Raw genomic sequence first — 16,082 nt, forward strand, 5'->3', positions numbered from 1 at the left:
TTCTCATCTTGACAATGGATGTGTCATCTCAACAACTTCAACTTTTGTTTCCTCCAAATGACAGTCAGTGTTGGTTTTCATTCCCCATGACCATGATCTTTCCATAACTTTAGATTAAATTAAAGTGCTTATTATTGGAACTATGGCAATGAAGGTCCCCCATTTAACAAAGTAGTAGTAATTTTAACCCACACCAGGATGAACTTAAGTCAGCTGTGATGTATGTGTAATAATGTGTAATAATGTATGAAACGACAGTGTGAAAGGGAGCACTCATCGTATTATATAAAGCTTTACACAGCTTTATAGTGAATTCAGCTCACTGTTTGGCTGACTAGCCCTTGTTTCTGTTGCCCCAAAGTCGCCAGAATTAAAAATAATAAAATTGTCGGTTGTGGGTGTCACTGTCTGCAGAGATCCAGTCTTCTGCCTGTATTCTCTTATTTTGCTGTTGCTTCACTGTCTTCATTTCATTCCTCTGATATCTTTCATAGTCGTCTGTGTGTCTGTTTGAAACAAAACACACACACACACACATACTCTCTCTCTCTCTCTCTGACACACACACACACACACACACACACACACACAGACTTTGTCTTGGCTGCAACCAAAAGCTCTGTTGGGCTGTGTGGAGGTGTGGGCATGTTTATTCGTACTGAATCACTTCTCACTAGTGCATGATATATCTATTTCCTAGTGCCATAGAGCTCCATTTATTTGCAAAAACTAATAAAAACACATCAATAAGCCACTGCTGCTCAGAAAGAATTGATAGTCCTACAATAACATGCAAAATATTTAAATTGTAATTAAGTAAAAACACTAATACCACAATGTAAAAATACCTAAGTAAAGAATCTGAGTATGAACAGTCATGTATTCAACACACTTTTTAAAAAATACCACGATAATACCAAAAACCGTGATAATTTTGGTCACAATAACCGTGAGGTTAAAATTTCATACCATGACACCCCTACTCCTCCCTCACCTGTTCACTCTGCTGTGAGAAGATCTGAAAGTTTCTCACAGAGAAACACAGACTCTCCTGTTTTACGTATAGGCCTCCTTATACAGTTGTTTAATTTCATAAGTGCATCTGGTTGGTGTCGATGTCATTAACCATCACGTTAGTTTTGACTGTTGTAATTGTCATTAACAACAGTCTCCTCCACACGCAGCTTCTCTGCAGTTGGTCTGTGTGTTTCCTGATCAGCTAAACCAGCACCGCAAAGACTAGAAAAGTTGCGCCAGTTAAAATAGAAGCGTCCCGTCAAAATTTAAAATCTCTTAATAATTTATTGGTTATAGGTCCGTGTCCGTATAGGACAGCGTGTGGGTCCGGACTCGGACTGCGGTCCGCCAGTCAGGGACCCCTGTTATATAGTAAAGTTTTGGTTTTGGAATTTTCATGGGATTGTTCAAAATAATACAATTGTAAATAATGCTTTCTGTGTTGGTTTGACTTTCTGTCTCAGCCAACTTTACTTTTTATCCATTCTATCTTTTAGACTCTGAGCTGACGCTGACACAGTAAATATACAACAAATTCAATCTAACTCAACATTATGCTGCATTAAGCTGGTGGTAAGCACACATGAGCCAAAAGAAATAAGAAATAATGTCTAACTCTGCATGTAATACTGAACCAGTTCACTGCTGATAAGGGTTAAAATGTTTAAAAAGTCAGTCAGCCTTTTCTGCTGTGGTCCACTAGCAGCCCTTCTGAGACTTGGATCCACGGCCATTAAAAATAGGACTCAATGGAGTCATTGACATTTACTGCCAAATAGAAATGATTTCCCACTATGCCAATTATAGTACTGAGAGAGTCTTCTGAAAATCCCTCTGAGCCACTGCTGCCATCATCTATGAAGACAAACCTCTTCTACATAGGCAGGAAATGCACAGCCATTTCCTCCACGTGGGACCTACATGAGACATTCAACATCTTGTCTGGGGTCCAGGAGTCATTAAAACATTACAAATCTGTATGAAAAGCAGCTACAGGCTAAATAATTTAGAGAAAATATAAAGTGAATGGTGGTATGGTCAATCTCCTGTCCTGCAGCTGCAAACTAGAATGCAATAAGTTATCATCCTCTTTCTGTCCACCACTGCCACTCTGAGAACAAAACCAGATAGTGTGGAAGTAGACAATGAAAACCTCCAAAGTAGGATTGGATGAAGACTTGTAATTCTCCAGTACCCCTAACAAAAGGCACATGCACTGTTGAAGCATCAGGAATTTTAGTCATGCTGCATTATTTTGGTCATGGCCATAAAATATACCAAATGTGTTTTTTTAAATTATAGGATGTACAGTGAAGTACATTTCTGAACACATGACAGGACATATAGATTCTTGTATATATGAGACATGCATTTTTTTTATCATATATTATGTTCCGTTTTAGGTAAATAAATGAAGAGGAAAAAAAGGTTAGTTGTGCATTAAACAGACATGTTCTTACCCTATAGTAGTCTGTGCTGTAAATATCTCTGGACATGCCAAAGTCTCCTATTTTCACCAGAAGGCCATTTCCCACCAAGCAGTTCCTGGTTGCCAGATCACGGTGCACAAAGTGTTGAGACGCCAAGTAGATCATCCCAGCTGCAATCTGACTGGCTATGTGAAGCATCTGGGACAGACCCAGCTCCCCATTGGTTTGCAGAGGCTGTCCATCCACCAGGATCATAGCATCTGGCCCGTGGGCTCTGAGAAGGAAGTTACAAGAAATATCTCAGATCAAAGAAAACAGGCCTGACATCAGTCAGTGTGATGTAGCTTGACATTTGTTGTTTTAGAGGGCCATACTGCTGGTTCTTCATCCGTTAGTCCATTAACTCCAGATTGTGTATGTTGAACATAACTGCTGGCCATTTTTAAAAACATACACCTCCTTTGATGATGATGTCCTTCCTTCAGGCAGACATTGGATTTCACTTCATTTTAGTACAATATGAAAATCATCTTGTAGACCCTTGGAACTTGTTAGGACACTTAATCCATCCTAAGAATCATTTAGTTGCCTTTAAAGGGATAGTTCACCCAAAAATGGAAATTCTGTCATTATCTGCTCACCATCATTCAGACAGAATTAGTTTAGTAGTAGCAGTATGGATGCTTTTTTTTTTTTTTTTTCAAAAAAGGTCACTATTCACTTCAATTGTTTGGGAGATTCTGCAGCGCTGTTTTCCTGTGAAACTCCAGCAGAAACCTAACCCTCAATCAGCATGAGGGTAAGAAGAAAATAACTGAATTTTTATTTTTGGGTTAACTATCCCTTCAATATTTCTGCCAAGGGGGTTATGTTTTTGGTGCTATTTGTTTGTCTGACTGCCAGCAGGCTTACAGAAAAACTGCAAGCCCAATTTTCATGAAACTCTGTGGAAGGGTGGAGCACGGGCCCATTACATTTTGGGGTACACCAAAACACCGAGCGGATTCACTAATTATTTTTCACTTCCTTTAACATTACATTACAGGGCATTTGTCACTGTCAAAGGTCTGTGTTCGCTTAGTGCCCTTTTAGTGTTTACAGTCACTGATAATCCACTCACACATTTGGAACTTTACTTGTTCGGTACATCCAGAAACACATGAATTGTGAAGCAGCAGTACATAGACTAATGCAATCACAAAACCCTTCTCATAATCCATGTCTGTATTTGATGTCTTCTCAAAGCAGTGCTTCTCAGCAGCTGACTGATCAGTCCATGAACATTTGAGAGTCCTTGACCAAAACACCACAGAGAGTGTAGAAAAAATATATACATGTGGGTGTGTTAATTATTAAAGTTAAAAATATTTTTGCTGTCTGTTGTCACTAGATTTACTGCCTCATGGTTGTATGTTTCCACAGACCACTCATGTTGCAGTTTACATCCATGTCTGTTCAGACTCATTGAACTTGAAGGAATTTAATAAACTTGATTAATAAACTTGATAAATTTAACAACATTATCTTATTAAGTTATTTATTTACTTTTGCAAATTTGAAGTTATCACCATACATGTATGATACCAGTGAATAATTTACAATGTCTTTATTTAGAGACTATTTTTACCGAGAAGGACATCTGGGCATTATGAATATTATGATGTTACAGTGAAGCTGACCTTTGACCTTTTGCTAAATTGTCATCACCTCATTATTTTATCCTAATAGATATTTGTATGAAATTTTGTCATAATTAGCATATGAATTCTTGAGTTATGGCCAAAAACATGTTTTGTGAGGTCACAGTGACCTTTGATCTTCAAATTCAAATCAGTAAGAAGTTTGAAGAAATTCCATCAAGGCATTGTTGAGATATTGTGTTCACAATAGGGCTTACAAATGTAATGACAACCAGAAAACACAACGCCTCCACCCTTGTTGTCAGCAGAGACATAATAACATACTCTAAACTCCACACAACTTTCAACTCTATCCCATGGCCTTCCTATGTGGATTGAACCTGCTCAGGTTTCAAGAAGACGTAGAGATGATGGTGATCCAGTTAAAAGGAAAACTTGGAACAATGACCCAAATGTTTTGTTGCATTTGTATCTTTGCTCATATTTGTTACTGATGCTAGTTTCACAAAGGCTTACTGATTAAATGTTTTTGTTACATTTGTTGTTATGTGTTGTGTTTCTTCAGGATGGCCCAGTCAGTGTGTGTGAGTACAGTAGGTTGAAAAGCACTGGGGTACCTGAACAGTCTGTCATTGGTGATAACCAGCCAAACTACCTGACTGGTATCACACATGTTGAAGTGCTGAAGGCTCGTGATATATCAGCAGTGTACTTCTCGAGTTACAGTTTTTCAGAATTGCTAACACATTTCTTGAAATCTTCCACCCTTTTATCAAAACTGTAAACACAAAACTAGATCTTCAAGCTACATTCACAAAACCTTTGACTCTTCTGGCAAAATTAAATTATGGTTTCATATATATATATATATATATAAATGCATATTCACAGCTGAGCTAAACATTGTATACTTATAAGCACTTCAAGTAAAACAGTACAGTACAGACAACAGATTCATTCAAACCCGAGGGCTGTCTAGGCCTCAAGAGATGGCATAACATATCAGTATTTCAAATGTTATATTTACAGTTGTTTACAGTTGCTTAAGCACAATTTTGAAAACAGGGTTTAAATTGTCAAAACACTACACACAATTCCACACATACACAAGTAGCAGAACACTTTACTTTTTCCTGTCTTGAAAACAGCTAAATAAAGTTATTTTTTGTTGTTGTCTCTAGGCAGAGAAAGGTTAGAGTTGGCTCACTCACTGGTTAGGACTTCATCACTGGGACAGAAGGACACAGCCTGTGTGTTTGTTTAGAAAGTGACAGATCAGGAATTAACCAATCACATTTTGATTTACAGTGTGGGACCAAAAATAATCCCCTTAGGCGTCCCTAAAGGACAGAGATATCTTGCTCATATCGAAGCAGTCCAGACTTTTTCGATTTTGCTGCTGTCTGGCTGAGCTCTGGCCGAACTAAAGTCCCAGCTCTAATAGTCACAGTTCACCACTGGATATCAGTGACTGCATTTCAAGTTCCAATTTTAGTGTGGGGGTGGCACGGTGGTGCAGTGGTTAGCACTGCCGCCTCACAGTTCGATCCCCCGGCTTGCTGGGGCAGGGCCTTTCTGTGCAGAATTTACATGTTCTCCCCGTGTCTGTGTGGGTTCTCTCTGGCTTCCTCCCACAGTCCAAAGACATGCATGCCAGGTTAATTGGTGACTCTAAATTGCCCATAGGTGAGTGGTTGTCTGTCTACGTGTTAGCCCTGCGATGAACTGGTGACTTGTCCAGGGTTAACCCTGCCTCTTGCTCAATGTCAGCTGGGATAGGCTCCAGCAGCCCGCGACCCTTATGGAATAAGCGGCTACCGAAAATGAATGAATGAATGAATTTTAGTGGGTAAGAAATCGTGAAAAGCTGTAATTCACATCATTAGACACAAGTGTGAACAATTTCGAGTCACTGTGTAAATGATGTAAAGTTGTGCTATAGCTATGCTCAGCTTGTGTCACCTGTGTGCATCACAATGCAAAATGTGTCTTTGCAAGTTAAAATTTGTTTTCAGTTTTGCCAAAAGAGTGAATGATTTGATAAAAGAGTTTAGGGATCTGAGCATTTGGTTCAGAGAATGAGGTTTAGTGTTTCAGCAATTGTGTAAATCTATCAATCTACTTTGTCAAACTGTGCAACTGGACTGATGGGTTTGTATACATTCACAAGACAACCATTATATGATAATTTTTCACAAAATTACCCTCTCAGCACAGTTCAGTGTCACTGACACTTAAGACTGACTTGGAGTTATGATGCAGCACAGTGGTGACCATTCTGTTCCAAATATTGTGTCAGTGCTGGTTTGGAGGGAGCGATAGGATAGAGAGACCAACCGAGAGGAAGAAGGACAGACTGTGAGGTGACCTATGTGGTTAAATACAAAGATAACCCAGCAGTCAACCTGTGTGTGTGTGTGTGTGTGTGTGTGTGTGTGTGTGTGTGTCTTTTCAGCTTCACTAACTTTTAAGTCTCCAATGGAGGACGCGGTGCCAGTGAAGTGACATCTGTGTGTGTGTGTGTATGTGTGTGTGTGTGTGTGTGTGTGTGTGTGTGTGTGTGTGTGTGTGTGTGTGCGTGCACGGTGATTGGAGGGCAATGGGTGCCGGCTAAATTAGCAGTATGTCCTGGAAGAATTGATGGCAGCACTTTAATGGGAACACAATTACTGGGCTGAAATTAGCATTTGAGGCACAGAGAGACTCACTGAAACACTGTCCCATACAAACACACACACACACACACACACACTCAGAATCATACATAAGCACTGGCAGACTTCACTTCCTGGCAACGGTCTAAGTACCAATGTTCTATTCTGCAGGGCAAGGCATACTGGGAGCAAATAACATCTAATCACAGCAGACATAATGCAGCTCATTAGCTTACCAACCGCAATTTACAATTTAGGCATTTAGCTTGTGCTCTCATGCAGAGCAGCTGGCAGTAAGTGAGCAGGTAGGACTGCAGTCAAAGGACCTTCTTGTCCAGAGACCAGTCAGAAAAAAAAAACCCTCATGGCTCCCAAATGTTCAGCTCAAATGTTGTCAAGTGATTGTATATTCATTCATTCATTCATTCATTCATTCATTCATTCGTTCATTCATTCGTTCATTCCTGCATTTTTTATATTTGGGGATGACTTATTAAGCAGTGTTACAGCCCAGTGCATTCACTAGTGAGGAACTTAATTACAGAGGGTAATCCATTATATATTACATTGCAATTAAAGTCATGCTTTCAATAACTATTCACTGATGTTTCAGTATTGCAGCACATGTCATGATACACCAGCTACTCACATATCAACAAAAACTGTTTGGGTTGAGATAAAATAGTTAGGGCTAGTTCACCCGAAAATGATAATTCAGTCATGATCTACTTACCCTCATGTTGATTGAGGGTCAGGAAATAAATGGAAATAAATGGTGACTAGTTTTCAACCATAGAAAAAAAAAAAACAGAGTAAAAACATAACGTGCCTCCATACTGCTTGTCTGGTGCAATTCAACACTCCTAAAAACCACATGCTAAGTTGTGCATGTGTGCGTGCACCCTGTCTGAACTGGGAAAGTGTATAGTGTGATGGTGTGCAAATGGCATGTCAAGAAAATTGGATTATGCCAGACGAGCAATATGGAGACATTTTGTTATGTCTTTCCAGTTGTCACCATTCACTTCCATTGTTTGGGAGATTCTGCAACACTGTTTTCCTGTGAAACTCCAACACTATCCCATTAACACTTCTACATATGCTTCAGGAATTCACATGCATATATGGCAATGTAACTATAAACCAGTAACTATAAACCCTATTTATAATCCCAATTAAAATTACCATCCAATAATCAATATGAGGGGCAAATTGATACTAGATTTTAAACACCAAGATGTTTAACAGGTCAGACTGTGGACAAGTATTAGTAAGGAGAAGGCTAATAAAGTGAACAGATAAATAAAAGCTGGCAAATAAAATCACTTCCTTTAATTAAACAACAGTGTATCTCTTTCAGTCAAACACTAATTGAATTCCTCAGCCTTATTTAATCAAAAGACATTTGTGTCTAACAAACACAGATAATGATGAGATTATATGATTCTCCAGCAGCAGCTTTGTTTCAAAGAGGACACAGTGGTGCAGTTGGTCTGTTGGGTTGCAGATGTTTTTGGAAAGGCGGTACCATAGAAAAGCAACAAGTTTGTACAAGGTTCTTCTCCAAATGGACAATAAATGTTCATAATATGTAAATCCACGCTAAGATTCTGGGATACAGATTTGTGGAAATTAAGTGATATGAAACATGCAGTGGCTATGCACGCTTTGTTTTACAATACACTAATTAGAAGGAACAAGTTGTACTTAGTATCAAATTAGACAAAGACTTGAAGTAATATGCACTTTATTAAATAGTAAACAAACACAACTAAACCCTAATTAGACACCATACAGATAATGGTACGCTAATAAAATATTATAAGCCGTACATTGTAGACAAAAACTAGAAATAGTACTTATTTATTTGACAGTATTAACTCTTTATTAGATCTGTATTGGACTTAGTTAGAGGGTAATTAGCCCTTTAAAGCTTGTTACATTAAAAAATTGCCAGAAAATTGATTTTTTTTTAATCAATGTGTGCATTGGACCTTTTGATAAAATCAAAAATTTATAAAGGATTTACACAGGATTTTTGGCGCAAATTTGGAGGGGATTTGAGGAATGTTGATTAGAGAAATGGTGGCACACAAACATGCAGACTGCTCCACAATTATCTTAGTAGTATATGTCCGTTGAATCTCCCTATAGATAATTTGTATGACGTTGGCATTTTTTAGCTTACTGAAAGTTCAAAGAATTCATTCCCTGAATGTGCTCAATAGATATGTGTATGATGTGTATGAATATGTACGTTGGAGGTTACTTTGACCTATGAGTGGTGCCAGAAGAAAGGTGGGGGGGTCAGAAAAAAAGTATATATATATATATTTTTTGGAGACCTTATAATGGACCCAACTGTTGTAGGAGATGAATGTTAAACCCAAAGATGCAACCAGTGATTTACAGCAAAAAGGTACATCTGCCTATTTTCTTTGTCTCAGACATCAATCACCAATAACAGCTAAAGCAGCGGAAGCATTCTATGCTGTAAGACCCCACACAGGCACTGTTTTTACTGAAGGCTGGCTGAATTTTACATAATGCTCTGAGTGGAACAGTTCTAACTGTCAGTCTGTCATTTTATTGGACAGGTTCATTCATCAGTCACTGTAAAGCAAACCTGCATGGTATATGACACAGCTGTAACAAGGCTCTCACAGAAGGACACTCCGGTGACAATATTTGATTCTGCAGCAGAGTTGGACAGTCATAACTTTCAAACAGGCAGCACACTAAAAACATTTTCCATCAACAGCCTGGCAGGGGTCTGTGGGGCGGTGTTCCCTTTAGAGAACAAAAACGAGAGTGTGAAGACAGAAAAAACAGTAGTCTACTTCGACAGATGGTCATAGTTTGGTGGCAAGGTTCAAATTAAGGCATCTAGTCCTTTGGTCTCTATTTTCCATCAATTTACTTTCAATATACTTTGTGTCTTTCTATATATATATATATATATGATAATTTAACATCCCATCTGTCAGTGTACAAACTCAAATATTCCATAGATCATAACACACACTCAGAGCTCATGTTGGCAATAGCTTATAGCCTACATATACACAGCTACTCTTTTAGTTGGGCTAATCTTTATACTGCATTTGAATTGTTATGTGTACTGATTAACATGTGGGCAGATCACGGCAGTGGTAGACCAGTGTTTTCTGCATTCTGTGAGGTAAAATGAGTGATTTTTAAAGGAATCTTGCTGGTTGTGAAGACAGTGTAGACAGCAGCTTCACTTTCCCATTGGAAAAGGCAGTCTGTCAAAGTAAAGGGGCAAAATGTTCTAAATATACGGTACAGTTAAAATGACTTTGATTCCTGCAAGTTATAATTACTGGTTTTGTCAAAAGAGTGTAAAGTTATTTAACAGTTGTAGCCCTGTTGCATGCGTTGACTCAGACTCAAACGCAGATTAATGGTGTTTGGTTTTCTCTCAAGTTGATTCCGGTACTGTGGAAAAAGTAATTCCAGGTGACCAACACATCCTCATACATAAATGCCAGAATAAGTCGATTGTCAATTACTCCCAAAACGACTTTTATTACTGGTGGAGAGTACTGGCAGCGAGAGGTGTACTGTAGCTTAAATACATTATGTAGGTCACCAGTAGTGGTCTCCAATGTTATTTCATCCAGCTATAAATTGTTGTATATTGAATTTTCATATATTTCTGCTATATACTCTGCATGTGGAAATGCCAAACAGCTTGAGTAATAATTTCACTGTTCACTTCTTTTTTTTCTAAATAAGTCTTCCAACCTGTCTGACCGCCAGACTGCTTGTGTTTGGACAATTTGACCAATTCTTTGTATATTGAAATATGTGACAGATACGGTCCAACCTGTTCCCGTCGGTTCCCGGTACAGAACTCTGAATCTATTCACTGTATGATGTTCACATGAAAAGATGGTAGAGCTCACTACTCAGCCTGTTTGAGCTGCAGAGCTCCTCTGTTTCAGATTTTTACTCGCAGTGCCCAGTGTGCACATACACACAGCTGCAAACATGCATTCTTATTAGCCCTACATTGTTCACACGCAATGCAGAGGTCCAACATTCATGTGGTTTTCTCACACTGCCAAGTAGACATAAACCCAGAGCCCCAACATACACAAATGACTTACAGAAGAGAATATTATTTGGTCAATAAGCTATGAGCAAAGGGGGTAGAGTTTGAATGTTTCTCTGCAGTTACTTTATTTCAAGGATATATCTGGCAACCACACAGAACACCTTTGTAAACACAAATACAATCCAGTGAAAAGTGCTTGTACCACACAAGAAAACAAGATAGCGTTCAATGCTGTTTGTGTCACTGACAAAAAAAATTGTAAGACCAGCTGATGACACAGAACACAATTCTTTACGCTACTCTCACTACCATACAAAATCGACACAAAACCTACTGGTTCCACTACTTGATTGCTATTGAGATGTGTAGCAAACTAGTAGTGATCTGTGTAGTAATTTCAGTAGTAATGAGTAGAGTTTGCTCCCTGACTATTTAAATCTCGGCATGATTATTCTTACTATTAGCCTTTGGGAAATGAAAAAACGGCTCATTTGTTCACATTTCTTATTGAATTACCACACAATGGCTACACATTTACTGCAGTATGCCTTCACAGAAAGTTTTCACTTCTATACAAACCCTTCTGAATTACTTTTGAAAAAGGACACATTCCCCACTATTTGCCTATTCTGTATCATGCTATTTTAAGTACATATAAATTATTCTTATCAAGAGTGAGCTTACACAAGCTTTATTTCAACAATTTTTATCAAACTGATTGAACTCTTACATGCTTTTGGATGTCTTGCACACCTGCACATTTACAGAGTTGTATTGTTACTATTATTCTATTCTACTTATTGTATTATTCTTGTACTTCTAATCTTTAATTGTCCCTTTCTTGTGTTTCACTCTCATTACTGTTGCTGCTATGACACCTGACTTTCCCTCCAGGGATTAATAAAGGTTTAGATTATCTTATCTGGCATTGTCATTATCTGTTGTGGGAGCTGCTGGTGCTGCACTTACCCCCCTGAGCAGCCACCTCAGACTGGCATTACTTTCACTCTGCAAATAAGTAAATGATATTTGAAGATAATCATCTGAATGACCACAGGCTAATGCGAACTGTTAATGTTAGCTAACATTGACAATGGTGGATTTGATTGCAGTATGGAAAAAACACTTTATACTTACAATTATTGTTTTGTCGCTGTCCCAACTGACTTTGCTGTATTGGGAGTTTTGAGCCCTCTAGGTTACTTTTGCTTTCAGCCATGTTTGTTGTCACTCTGTGTAACGGTGTGATGTCATGTTATTAAGTTGAAATAATTGCCATTATTAAGATATGAATTTTCCTTTATTATGAAAACCTGAATGATGATATGATGGCACACCCCTATTCTCTACTCCCAAAGTCCAAAACCTTTGGTGACCTGGTGGTTATCATTATGATCATTGACAGCGCACCTCCTCCTCCGCCTGCTGTTTGTATGTTGAACTCACCTGAGAAACTTGTTGAGATCTCCATGCTTCATGTACTCAAAGACCATGATGAGAGGGTCTCCGTCCACACACACTCCATAGAACTTTACTATGTGCTCATGCTGCAGGTTGGTCAGCAACTCAGCCTCACGCTGGAAGTCTTTCCTGGCTGCAAGAGTGGGGTCCTTCAGAGTCTAGAGACAGAGACAGAGACAGAGCGAGACAGCATGATGGAGTAGATTACGTGACCAGATCAAAGGTAGCCATGGAAACATGCCTCCCTCCTGTATCTGTGCTATTCTTAAATTCCACCTCTCTCACTATGGTTTGCTGGAGCAAATAACATCTGTAGTATAAAATGGATACAGCGTTATTTTTGTAGCAGTACTGACTGCAATTTTGTGTAGGCCAAAGGAAAAGTAAAGAGAGCAGAGAGAAGAAAAAGGAGCCAGAAAAAAAGCCACGAGTTATACATTGAAAATATATTAAGGATTTTTTTAAAAGAGAAAAAACACAATTATGTTTTTATATATTTGAAATGATTCCTTTTCCTTATCAAAGTCAAAAATACTATAGTTTCCTTGAATTAAAATGTCAATAAATTAGTCCATAAGGAGTACAAACATATTGTTTCTTTATCCATCCAGCTGTAACCTACAACATTATCCAAAACTAACAAACAAATGTGTTACTTGAAACTATTCAGCATTAAAGGAATAGTTAACTCCAAAATGAAAATTCAGTCATTATGTACTCACCCTCAAGGCAGGTGAAGGTTGGGTTTAGTTTTTTAGTCCACAAAACACAGGATTTCACAGGAAAACACTGTTGCAGAATCTCCCAAACAATGGAAGTTAATGGTGACCAGTTTTTCAACACAGAAAAACAACAGAATCACAACATAAAATGCCTCCATACTGCTCATCTAGTGTAATTCAAGTCTCCTAAAGATCCAACATGCCAAGTTGCCTAAAATAAATGATATTTACACCATGTTTTTATCCTGAATCTTTACTGTAGATCCTTAACTCGGAGCCACGTTCATGAGCACATGCACACTGTCTGAACTGGGTGTGTGTACTGTGACAGTGTGCAAACTGCATGTTTTGGAATAAAGCTAGACAAGCAGTATCGAGGTATTTTATGTTTTTTTTTTCTTTATTTTATGTTTTATGTTTTTTATGTTTGAAAACTGGTGATCATTCACTTCAATTATTTAGGAGTATCTGCAATGCTGTTTTCATGTGAAACTCCAGCAGTGTTTTGTGGACAAAATAGTCCTGACCCTCCAATGGTATAAGGGTGAGTACATAATGGCTGAATTTTCATTTTTAGGTGAACTATCTATTTAAGGAGAGTGAAGACATGAGAGATGGCATCCTCAGGCATTAAAACTCAAGTCTATCTGCTAAACATACTCATGTAGGCTCATATAGGAATTTAGTGTGGCTCACTGCATTACACATTATACAGGATGTTTAAATCCGATTCAACTAAGGACAATCTTCAGGGACAGTCCTAAACTGGGTACTGGACATCCTCACAAACAAACACAGGCAGTTTGGATTTTCAGTCTCACCACCTCCACTCAACAGGGCTCAACACCGGAGCCCCCCAGGTCTGTGTGCTCTGTGTGTCCATTCTGTACACCCATGAGTGTAGCTCTTGAGATGGAGAAAACTGTTGTGGAGTTTGCTGATGACACCTCCAAACAATGATGAGACTTCATACCAGGAGGAAATCAACAGTCTTGCAGAATTGTGCTCAAAGAACAACCTACTGCTCAACATCAGCAAAACCAAGGAGATCAAAGATGATGATTGATGATTTTCATAGAGAGGAGGCAAAGAAACACACCCTTTGTCTGTTTTTTTTATTTTGCAAAGCCAGATATAACAGGTGAGACAAAATGAGGGAGATTGATACAGTAAGAAATATGGTGGAGTTGGGCACATACACATAAATGTATACTGGATAAGGAGCAGGGCAGTCTGTTGTAGAATTGTGTGTGTGTGTTTGTGTGTGTGTGTGTGTGTGTGTGTGTGTGTGTGTGTGTGTGTGTGAGAGAGAGAGAGAGAGAGAGCAAGAGAGAGAGAGAGTGTAACAATATGGAATAAATAAATAGGGAACATCTTTAGTTGTAAGTGTGGTGAAATTTAAGTGCACCAGCTTTATATTTAGTATAGTTTTATTGATTCACAGTTCCAGTAAACAATACATCTGAAGAGAATTAGATTTTCATTTTTCTATGTATCCCAACACCCACCCCCATCCATCCCAAAAACCTTTACATCTTGTATCAACAGGTTAATGTAACCAAATCAATTTAATTAATAGTGAGTACCTGTACAAAATACAGTTAAATAAGTAATAAAAAAAAAAAAAATAAAAAAAAAAAATAATAATAATAATAATAATACAAAATAAGGAAGGGAAAAAGAGGGGATCACATAGGTTGTTTGTTTGCTGCCCGCGTCTCTGCATGTTCAGCAGATCAGCCCACTGTTCCTGAACCAGTCTGAATGTAGAGGGTTATATCTAGGGGGTTGGTGGACCGGGCAAGGTGTAGACGTAGAATCATGGGGACATTTCAGTAGCTGGGAGTTTATAGACATAATCAAGTAGTGGTTTCCAGTGTAAATAAAACTTTTCAGGACAGCCTCTAAAGATGAATTTGATTTTCTCCAGTTTTAATAGAAATAATAGGTCATGTAGCCAGGATTTGAAGGAAGGTAGCTGGGAGGATTTCCATAAGAGGAGAATTTTCCTACGTGCAATCAAGGACGCAAAAGCTATAACATTGTCCTGCATAGATGTGGTTACAAGTTCATCAGGAGGCACACCAAAAATAGCTATCTGTGGCGAAGGACTAACAGAAATACCCAGGATGTCAGAAATAGATTTAAAAAATGATTGCCAATAGTTAGACAATTAAGAACGTGTCCAGAACATGTGCGTCAGATTGCAGGGTATCTGGGAGCATCTGTCACAAGCTTCAGTAGTTCTGTCTGGGTAAAGTTTGAAGAGTTTATCTCTGCTATAGTGCAGTCTAAAGAGTACTTTAAATTGGATAACAGAAAGTCTGGCACAGCTAGAGGAGGAGTTAACAGCTTCCAGTGCTTTTTTCCATTAAGCATCAGAGATGCTTATTTGGAGTTCGGTTTCCCAGTCAGCCCTGCTCTTATTCACAGCTGAATCATTTGTTGGTGATAAGAGATTATAGAGATATGAGACATGGCCCTTAGGTAAGGATTTAGTCTGGAGCACCAAGTCTATACTACTGAGGGGTGGAGCCTGGGGGAACTGAGGAGAGTGGGATCTTGCAAAGTCACGAAGTTGGAAGAAGCGGAAAATGTCTGCATTACCTAGTCCGTATGTTGAGCATAGTTGGTTGAGACTAGCGAACAGTCCATCTATGTATAAGTCTCCATGGAACATGAGTTCGCCTCTAACTGGCACCAACTATGTTGAGGTGAGGTGAACCACAGTAAAATCATTTGTACATTAGCTGCCCAATAATACCCAAGGAGGTTGGGCAATCCCAGGCCTCCCAGTGATCTGTTCCTCTGGAGCAAGGATTTATCTGCTCTAGCCCGTTTACCTGCCCAGACAAAAGTAGATATGATGCTGTTGATAAAATTAAAAAATGATCGAGGAAGGCAGATTGGTAGGCATTGAAAGAGGTAAAGGTACCTTGGTAAGATATTCATTTTTATTGTTTGCACTCTACCCACTAGGGACAGTGGTAAACGGTTCCATGTTTGAAGATCTTGTTTAACTGTTGCCGTCAATGTCGAGAGGTTTTGTTCCTTTAGTGTGCGCATAGATCGTGTTA

The 16,082-nt window shown here is 38.7% G+C and overlaps 1 protein-coding gene across 1 annotated transcript in view; it reads right to left on the bottom strand.

Moving 5' to 3' along the window:
* LOC146315960 (NT-3 growth factor receptor-like) overlaps positions 1–16,082 on the bottom strand; it is a 262,392-nt gene that overhangs the window by 15,597 nt on the left and 230,713 nt on the right. The window contains exons 15-16 of the mRNA XM_084734986.1: positions 12,269–12,441; positions 2,478–2,721 (exon numbers count right to left, since the gene is read on the bottom strand). Of these exons, the coding sequence (XP_084591112.1) occupies positions 2,478–2,721; positions 12,269–12,441 (417 nt within the window). The remainder of the gene's footprint in view (positions 1–2,477; positions 2,722–12,268; positions 12,442–16,082) is intronic.

This window comes from Lutjanus erythropterus, chromosome 13 (assembly GCF_056507025.1).
Source record: "Lutjanus erythropterus isolate fLutEry1 chromosome 13, fLutEry1.hap2, whole genome shotgun sequence".
Classification (NCBI taxonomy): domain Eukaryota; kingdom Metazoa; phylum Chordata; class Actinopteri; order Lutjaniformes; family Lutjanidae; genus Lutjanus; species Lutjanus erythropterus.